Source organism: Poromitra crassiceps (genome assembly GCF_964638095.1).
Source record: "Poromitra crassiceps genome assembly, chromosome: 10".
Lineage (NCBI taxonomy): Eukaryota > Metazoa > Chordata > Actinopteri > Beryciformes > Melamphaidae > Poromitra > Poromitra crassiceps.
The window spans coordinates 28,059,490-28,069,252 of record NC_139631.1 but is presented as its reverse complement, the minus strand read 5'-3'; the positions used below and the strand labels follow the sequence as shown (position 1 = coordinate 28,069,252).

At 38.9% G+C, this 9,763-nt stretch overlaps 2 protein-coding genes across 3 annotated transcripts; both read left to right on the top strand.

Moving 5' to 3' along the window:
• Positions 1-1,182: 1,182 nt before the first annotated feature.
• LOC310783384 (arrestin domain-containing protein 3-like) lies at positions 1,183-5,489 on the top strand (the record flags this gene model as incomplete). 2 transcript variants are annotated; one of them, XM_083644235.1, is made up of 6 exons in its annotated part: positions 1,183-1,459; positions 2,354-2,414; positions 2,513-2,660; positions 2,746-2,842; positions 4,689-4,945; positions 5,068-5,489. In XM_083644235.1, 6 exons carry the CDS (start codon positions 1,201-1,203, stop codon positions 5,188-5,190), a joined length of 945 nt encoding a protein of 314 aa, XP_083500361.1. In that variant the 3' UTR covers positions 5,191-5,489. The 2 variants fall into 2 exon arrangements, with proteins under 2 accessions (XP_083500361.1, XP_083500362.1); XM_083644236.1 differs by lacking the exon at positions 1,183-1,459 and adding an exon at positions 1,828-2,086.
• A 1,088-nt stretch (positions 5,490-6,577) lies between these two features.
• On the top strand, positions 6,578-9,042 carry LOC310784348 (arrestin domain-containing protein 3-like; the record flags this gene model as incomplete). The annotated part of the gene is made up of 7 exons (XM_083645364.1): positions 6,578-6,833; positions 6,951-7,011; positions 7,126-7,297; positions 7,511-7,598; positions 7,707-7,963; positions 8,719-8,825; positions 9,015-9,042. 7 exons carry the CDS (start codon positions 6,578-6,580, stop codon positions 9,040-9,042), a joined length of 969 nt encoding a protein of 322 aa, XP_083501490.1.
• Positions 9,043-9,763: the final 721 nt, after the last annotated feature.

Sequence of the window (9,763 nt, the reverse complement as noted above, 5' to 3'; positions counted from 1 at the left end):
CTGGCAGACACTGACGGCTCGGCCTCAGAGAAGCTGCTGCAGGAGCAGCAGCAGAGAGAGAGCTTTTTCAACTGATTGATTTGATTTGATTAATATGCACACAGTACAGCACCATCTCCTCTGCACACTGTGTGTGTGTGTTAGCGAGGAGCCTATCAGCTTGTTTAGTTACTTCTTGTTGTTGATTATCGTCATCATGAATGCAAAATGTGATGGATTTTTTTTGGTCTAATATTCATGAATAAAATGTGATTTTATCATGAAAAGGAACAGATGCTGGTTTAAATACGGTAACTTATTTAATGTGTCAATTACTGTGAATTGTGCAACAGCATGAAGTATATCTAAGTTTTTTTGAATGTTGTTGATGATTTTAATTTTAATAATCCTAGACCTATAGATCACCATAAGTTCATGAATAATAGCTACATGTGTGCATATTGTGTATATTGTGTGTGGGTCAGTACTTAGTTTAACCATCTCTTCCAACTTTTATATTATGTCTATTTAATTTGCACACCAAATTGTCTTATAGACAATCTTGTTTGAGTATGTATGGGGATTCCTTATGATGTTTGTGTTTTGTTTGTTTTATTACTTATCTCTCCATTGATGCTGGGGAGACAGGAATTTCAGAGTGAGCACTGGAAATGTGTGTTTTGTTTAAGACTGGAAAGGATGTAGGGTGGGAGGGGAGGAGATTGGTTGCAGCCACATGTGGGTGGATGGGGGGTGGGACTGGAGGAGTGTCAATTGTATGGAATGTAAATGTTCTGTATTAACTGTGTTTGCTTTTCACTTTTGTTTCCTGCCCCTCATGGGGAAAATCATAAAAAAAACAATAAAAAGTTGGTCATTAAGAGAAATTGTACACCAAGATGGAGCAGCAATATTTGCCGATTTGCCAAGCTTGGTGCCAACGAGTTCTTTCAGATTCAAAATCTGCAGCACAGCATGTGAAAAATGTGTTGGATTTGGGGCTGAATGTGACTGGTGGACCAAGTTTGAATTATGTCCTATAAACATCTCATATGTGGGTGGCTGCTGGCACAAATGGAATGTTATGATCAAAACAAACAGGTTAAACAAGATTTGCTGATGAGCTGTAACTTGTCTGTTGAAAGAACGTCTGCTGAAGAGCTGTGGGGCGTTCGCTTTAAAAGAGAGTTTGCTTTTGAACAGAATATATCTCCAAGGAAAATGACCATCAAAAACTTTGCAATTGAATATGATGCTATCAACAGTAAAAACACCTTCACGAATGGAGATACTGTTAATGGCAGAGTCATCGTGGAGGTTTCAAAAGAAACTTGCATCCAGTCGCTCCTTTTCATCGGAAAGGGAAAAGCTAGGGTTTGCTGGACCGAGCATTATGGACAAAATGTGCATGTTGTGATCTGGTCCAATGAGGAATATTATGAAATCAAGCATCACATCTTGAGAGAGGCAAGACAAGATGGTAATGTATTAAATCAACACAGTCATTTATAATAGACATTGCACATGACACGCACAGACTTTCACACAACATGGTCCTTTTTACTTTGTGGATCAGTGCCAAAGAGTTGTGCCTACTATTTCAGGGTCAAAATCTGCAGCATGTGAAAAATGTGTTGGGGCTGAATAGCTTTTCAAGGTGCTGTGTGTGACGGGTGGACCAAGTTTGAATTATGTCCTACACAGGGAACAAAACAAACAGGTGAAACAAGATTTTCTAATGAGCTGTAACTTCTTGTCTGTCGAAAGAACATCTGCTAAAGAGCTGCTGGGAGTTTGCTTCAAAAGAGAGTTTGCTTTTGACCAGTATACTGTATATCTCCAAGGAAAATGACCATCAAAAACTTTGCAATTGAATATGATGCCATCAACAGTAAAAACACCTTCACGAATGGAGATACTATTAATGGCAGAGTCATCGTGGAGGTTTCAAAGGAAACTTGCATCCAGTCGCTCCTTTTCATCGGAAAGGGAAAAGCTAGGGTTTGCTGGACCGAACATTATGAACAAAATAGGCATGTTGTGATCTGGTCCAATGAGGAATATTATGAAATCAAGCATCACATCTTGAGGCAGGCAAGACAAGATGGTAATGTATTAAATCAACATGTAATATATATATATATATATATATATATATATATATATATATATATATATATATATATATATATATATATATAAAATAAAATAATAAAATAATATATATATATATATATATATATAATTTTATTATTTTATTTTATTTATTTATTTTTAGAGAGAGATGATAGAATTTGGAATCTAGAATGACTGCTTACGGCAGTTCTATGTGTAGATTCTTTGAGAGGATCCTTACAGTAATGGTCTTTTTCAGGCACTGAAGTCATTGGGCGAGGACGACATGTGTTTCCCTTTTCCTTCAAGATCCCTGACAGGTGCATATTAGTCACAGTGCTTACTACATTTCTATTTTTGATTTGATGTTTTACTCGCTTGTCATTTCATTTCCATTTTTCATTGTGGTACTTCTTAGGAAAATGCCATCGTCGTTCAAGTCCCACATAGGCAAAGTTGTCCATCGGTTGAGGGCAGAGCTGAAACAATCAATGAGGGTGACAAAGAAAGCTAAAACGAAATTCACGTTTGTGTCCAAACCAGACATGGATACTCCTGGACTTATGGTAGGAAATTGCTGAGTTAATATTTTGAAGTAAAATTATCTTATCACAAGAGACAGTTATCTGATCACACTAACTTTTCTTTTAGGACCCTCAATATGGGTGCAAGGATAAATCTGTTACATTCTTTGGCTCTGGAAACATTTCACTGGATGTTCACACCAAGCGGATGGGATATCAGCAAGGTAATAATCTACTTGAGCTAATAATTTTTTTTTCTGTATGCGTTTTGGTTTTCTTAACAATGCCATACCCACCATTTTGAATTGGATTCATTTGATTCATTTTAGTAATTTGATTCATTTTATTTCATTTTACTAATTTTATTCTTTTTATTCATTTTATCATTTTATTGATTTGATCTGATTTAATTGATTTATTGTTTTTAGCTGATTGCTCTTCAGTACCCTGTACAGCACTTTGGTCCTCCTCTGGTCGTTTTAAAGCGCTTTATAAATAAAGTTGGATTGGATTTATTTTGGCAAGCAGGTTGCTTGCCTTTCCCTTCCACATGCCTTAAGAAGAAAGATAGCTGGTAAAATAGACTGTAACTAATATTGGTGGTGGTGGTGGTGGGTTATTACAATCCCTCTTATCTGTAATGGCCAAAGGTTTGTGAACTGTTCTGTCATCCACCCTCAACTGTCACTGCCCCCCACACAGTCACATATCTCATGTTGACTACAGGCACATTCTTGATCATGTGTCTGGGAGTTTACTGAGAGTTGTCCCTGTAGAGACTCTCTCTCTCTCCCTTTCAATCCACTAGGCAGGGGTTTTCAAAGTCTGGGACTGTCTGTGAGCCTCCCAGCAGACAAAGCTCCTTAGTTTCTACTCAGTTTTACTAAATTCTTGGATGCATTTATTATTATTATTATTATTATTTGAACAATTAAACCAGATAGCCTGCAATGCTGTTTGACATACTTCAGACTACACCAAATGCATAACAAAGGTTGGTCTGAAGGCATTTATTTGCTTATGAATTTCTCTCTCTCTCTCTCTCACACACACACATACACACACACACATGCAGCCATGCATGCACTGTGTGCGCGCATGCACACAGGGTACATGCATGCATGCACGTGTGTGCACGTATGCACACACGCACGCACACGCACGCGCGCACACACACACACACACACACACACACACACACACACACACACACACACACACACACACACACACACACACACACACAGATATATTTTTAGCTATTCTATGTGATATCCTTTTATTAAATAATGTAATTTTTTTTCACTTCCATTCACTGAGCCTTTCCTGAAACTGTTTGGAGCGGAGGCCCGCCTCCCATGCACTTTGTAAACCTCTGCACTAGCGTTAGGGAGGTTTTATTAGTCAATCAATTATATAATTGAATGTAGATGCATTTGTTCATTAAGATCTTCCTTTATGTTCATTAATTTGTTTCCTTTTGTGCATTTGGTATCAATTTGACACCCTTTTCCTGTTGCCAGTATCAACACCTGATGTGATTCTAGGATCAGAAAGTAACTACCGTAATTTCCGCACTATAAGCCGCACCGGAGTATAAGCCGCAGCAGCAAAATTGCCTGTTTGTTACATAATAAGCCGCACCGGACTATAAGCCGCAGGTGTTTTAATGTTTTTTTTTTTTTTTTTTTAATTGTGTTTTAATGTTTAATTACCATATGTAAGGGTTCATGCACAGAGGGGATTGTCGGGAAAGAGATGGCTGTTTGAGGAAGCTCCCATTTATTAACATTTCAACAAAACAACATAACACAACACCACCTGTGTTTTTTTTTACAGTGCACACAGTGTCCGCGGTGTGGTGAAAAGAGGGCAAGAGAGGAAATTAAAACAGAAGTGGATTTATAGTTAGAAAGAGTGCTAAAAAAGAGAGATTTTTTTTTTTTTTTTTTTTTGAAAAAATCCATAGATAAGCCGCACCGTTATATAAGCCGCAGGGCCAAAAAACGGGGGAAAAGCCGCGGCTTATAGTCCGAAATTTACGGTAAATAGATTTTCCTCATCTTACAGGTGAAGCTCTGAAAGTCAAAGCCGAAATCAGCAACCAGTCAACTCGCTCAGTGAAGCCAAAATTCGTCCTGTATCAAAAGACGAGTTTCTTTGCACAGGGCCGCAGGAGACTTTCCACCAATAACATCCTGAAGGAGAAGATTGACCCTGTAGAGCCCTCTAACAAACAGAGTGTGATCAAGGTGATCACCATCCCCAGAGAACTGCCTCCCTCCATCTTGAACTGCTCCATCATCAAGCTGGAGTACAGGCTGAAGGTGAGCTAGATTATGTTCTATGTCAATTTGTAATATGACTCTGTTGGCAGTTAGTAGAGCATAGTTCAGACTCCTCCTTAGTATAGAAATTAAATTAAAGCTTTTTATTTTTTTGTCTCCAGGTGGTTCTTGATGTTTCCATGACCAAAAATCCAGAGATAAAACTGCCAATTGTGGTTCTTCCATCTTCTGAAGCTGCTTCTATGGAGCATGAGGAATACTGCAAGCCTCTGAACACTTGGTAATACAGACCTGTTTGCATACATGCAAGTAATACAGGACAAAGTAATGCAGGCCTCATACGATTCATCAATTTATATGCAGCATTTTATGATGGATTAATTCTGCCAGGTGGACATATATCATTCACCTTTTTTCACATTCTGTATATCATGCTATACAGGTATGCAATTAATATAACACTTGTATTTGTAAACGTATCTACTTCTATCCTTTGGTGGCAAAAAAAGAAACATAAAAATAACTTTATCTTGGCTCAAACCACTGTCACATACCTACATCAATAACAAGACAGGGTACTGAACGGTGTGTGTGGGAGGGCGGGGGGGATAACAGCAAAACTCCATGTAAAGACAGACATGTTTTCGATGGTCGGATGGGCTCGGATGGTTTCTTTTAAGGTACAGTGTTTTAATTTTATTTTATATGGAGACACTCCTCTCTGTGTGGATGCACATGATTTATAATTTTTGTATATGTTTGCCCGAACTGTGAACTTTAGCTTTAAAATGTTTTTGTTTCTTTGTTTCTTTTGTTTTTGTTTGTGTAATTCATGTTGTTTTTGTTTTAATTTCCTAAAAACTGTATACAATTCTAATGTGCATACCGGTAAGTATAAACACTTTGCTCAAATGTGCACAAGTAAAACACTTTGTTCATAAAAATCAACTTCACATTTGTTTCTACCTTGACATATTGTATTGCAACCGGGGGTGTAGTGGAGGGTAAACCCAAGTTACCCACCACTTAAATAAGGCTGAGCGCTTACTCACCTAATTTCAGATCAGCTGTACAAATCAATGGGGGGAAACAAGGTGGGTAAACTACTCGCCTCAGATAGTTTACCCACCTCTGTATTTACCACTACCCCTCTGATTGCAACTGATGTGTGAACAAAGGATCAGAGTCAATGTCCAGTATTATTTTACAAAATATAGTATTACATGTGTGTAATGCAATGATAATGGTCATTATTGTAGATTTGACATCATTTCCTATGTTTTTTCTTCTTCTGGAATACCAATAAACAGTATAATCTCCCAGGCTATGAGCTATTGTGTTTGTGTCCTTTGGGGTTAATGTCAGCCAAGTTAGCCCACAAAGAGACTGCTGGCTAGGGTTACCGATGTGAACGTGACACCTGCAGGCTTGATCACATGATCATGTGTGACACAGATACACGCTCTGGAGAAGTGTGTAGGCCGGCCTCATCGGCATCACTGTTCATAGAGGAAAGGCTCCACTCCACTATAGACTGCCATGGATGGATTCAAATCTTCTTCCAGAGGATTCAGCGGATTTACACAGGTCGAGACTTAGTCCTCACCACTGTCGGCAAGGTTATTTGATGTAGCTCATGAATGACACTACCTGTGAGAGAGTCATCTTACCATGACTGTAAAGCACCTGTATGTGGAGTACGACAGGCTGAACGAGCGGGGCACCCTCTCTCCTGGGGACACCCTCTCTGGGAGGGTCACAGTAGAGGCCAGCAAGGAAAGCAAAGTGCAGAGCTTTTGGGTGAGAGCCAAAGGAAAAGCGGAGGTGAAGTGGTCTGAAGAGGATGGAGACACTTCACTGGTCCACAGCAACAAGAAGAGATACTTTTATTTTGAAGAGATCATTCTTCAGGATAAAAAAGGAGATGGTTTGTATAGCCTGTCTTTTGTGTCAAGAAAATATAAATATATAATATATATATATGATATATATAAATATCACCAAATAGACAACATACATTATTGATGCCTCTTTTTTTTATTAGGTTCTGTAATCATTGCCCCTGGGAAAAATGTGTATCCATTCACCTTTGAGATTCCAAATAGGTGTGTTTTCCATTCACATTTGATATATTTCCATTTCCATTTTTCAACATTCCTAAACAGCTGACTGCTGAACTAAAATACTTCCCCCCATTGACTTGGCTTATTTCCTGGCAGAGATATGCCTTCATCTTACGAGGGGAGATGGGGCAAGGTTACATACAGTCTGCGAGCACAGCTGACCCAGTCCATTTGGCTTGTCCACAAAGCCAAGGTGGAGTTCCCTTTCCTAACCAAGGCAGAGTTCCCCTTCGTCTCCAAGTCAGAAATGATCATCATCGGCCTGAAGGTATGGAAGTCATTTGGTTAAACTTGTGAAAAAAGTGTTTCTGTTACTTTCCCTTCACTAGGCTACTTTACTGTACTTGTGCAAGAAGATTGTTTATCTTCATAGACCTTCCAATTTAATGTTAGTAATCAAGCTTTATAATCTCTCTGCAATGCAGTTTAAACAGACATGGGGGTATTTGTCACCTAGACACTTGTACTCTGTACCTTGCAGGAGCCACAATATGCGACCAGGATTTCATTCTATGGCTCTGGAAAGGTCACTATGAATGTTACCTCAGAAAAAATGGGACTAAAGCAAGGTAAATAGGCTACATCTTATGACCATCTTTTGATGAGCGTATAACGAAACTGCCTAAATAAACTTGAGTGTGAGTCGAAATTCTCTTTCTTATTTTTTTTTATTATAGGTGAAGCGATGAAAGTCAGTGCAGAAGTCATCAACAGCTCAACATGCACAGTAACGCCTAAATTCTACCTCTGTGAGAAGCAGACCTTTGTTGCTCAGTCAAAGCGGATAGTGCACACCAATGACATCCTGTTTGGGACAGGAGACTCTATCTCAGCTGCGTGCAGCCAGACTATCATCTCAGTCCTGAACGTCCCTCCACAGCTGCCTCCCACCTTCTTCAACTGTTCCATGATGAAGTTGGAGTACAGACTCAAGGTACGTTTATGTTTTGACAAATATAATGGGCCTAATTCAGTGGAAATACCAGATGACTATATAGCCCCCTCTCCATTAGTGTATTATGTCTTAGACTTTAATATAAAAACAATGCAAATGACATGACCCACATCCATATTTGGTATGGATAAGTTGTAGTTGTTCATGAATCAAAGAAACTGAGGAAAGTCAATGCAAAATACTTTTGACATAAAGGTCACTTGAGGTTAACAGCTTTGGCTTGGATACAGTATATAAATATATAGACAGTGTATGAATCTCCCAGAGTATGGGAAATGACAACAGCACCACCTGCCGGCTATACGAGAGAGTGAGAGAGAGAGAGGATGGGAGGGAGAGAGAGATGGGAGAGGTGGTGGGGTGATATGAGGACTTCTCATGGCTTGCCCACACACTAATGAGGGCACGTGTAGAAGCTATCAAGGTAGAAGGTATCAAATTACAGACTAACCGGTTTTGTCGTGTCACCAACTCAAATTAGGTTCAGGTCAATGCTTTGAGTAAAACAAGGGACAGACCATTTCATTTTGCACAATGAAAAATGTACATGAAAATTAGATATCAATAAAATGTCTATTTGTTGTATCACATTGACATTACATTTAATACTTATAGTCTCAGCATCAGCATGCCTTTAAAATGTATATGAATTGTGTCTGCCAAGGAGTATTATGCATGCATTTTCTACTCTATTTGACAAACTATATTAAAATATTGTTTATCTGTATTTATAGGTCACTCTTGATGTCCCACTGGCCAAAAACCCTGAGATCAAACTTCCTCTGGTCATTCTGTTGGGTCAACCCAAACCACCAAAGCAGAAACCAAAGAGATTGACCTTGTTTAGAAAAACATTTTAGTTCAACAGACATTGGTCCATACTCGAGGTGAACACATGAATGACAGGTTAGGTTACAGGTCAGAAAGCAAAACAACAGCACAGAATGATTTGTCTGCTGGTTTGATTGATAGATGCATACAATGTTTTATCCTGTGTCTGTGTCCCACTGTGTGTCCTGTTGTCCACTAGATGGAGATGTGAGCCACAAAGTAGTTGAACAGTACATTGATTTGACTGTTTTTGATCAGCGTTAACAAGCCTGATGGATCATTGATTGTACCAGTGTTATAAAGTAATGAGTGACAGGCAGCTGACATAATGACATAACGTATACTCCTCACACAAACCAGCTCAATCCAACTATGTCTTTTCCTTTTTTCAGCCTGACCACAATGACAAAAAATGACAACACAAAAGGAGAATTCAGTCATTATCTACTCACCGCCATGTCACTTAAAACTCCATTTAAGTTCCCAGGACTTTCAGCCTTCTCCCATACTATGGAATTCAACAGGGATGTCTTTTTACATCCCCACAAATATAAAATGTCCATCAAATGTCTCCAAAGAGCCAAATGTTTTGTAGTCAAATGATTTCCCAGCGGGTCCAAAATACCAATATTTACCTCATTGTGTGTCGTTCCGTGCTCCCACAAATTGCCATTTTCAAGTTTAGACTGACATTGGGTGAGTAGAAGAGTGAATTTTCAGTTAGCGGTGAGCTATTCCTGTAATAAGATACACAGTATAATAGGAAAGGCTTCTTCTATATGAGAAATTAGCGAACAGATGTAAACAATTTCCAAATAGGAAGTGCCTCCATCCTCACCCCCTCACAAGCCAGTCTCGTTATGGCTGTGAGAAATGAGAATACTGTGGCAGAGTCAAACAATGAATCAGTAAGAGACATGTTTTGGTTGTTTGGGGATTTTCTCATCC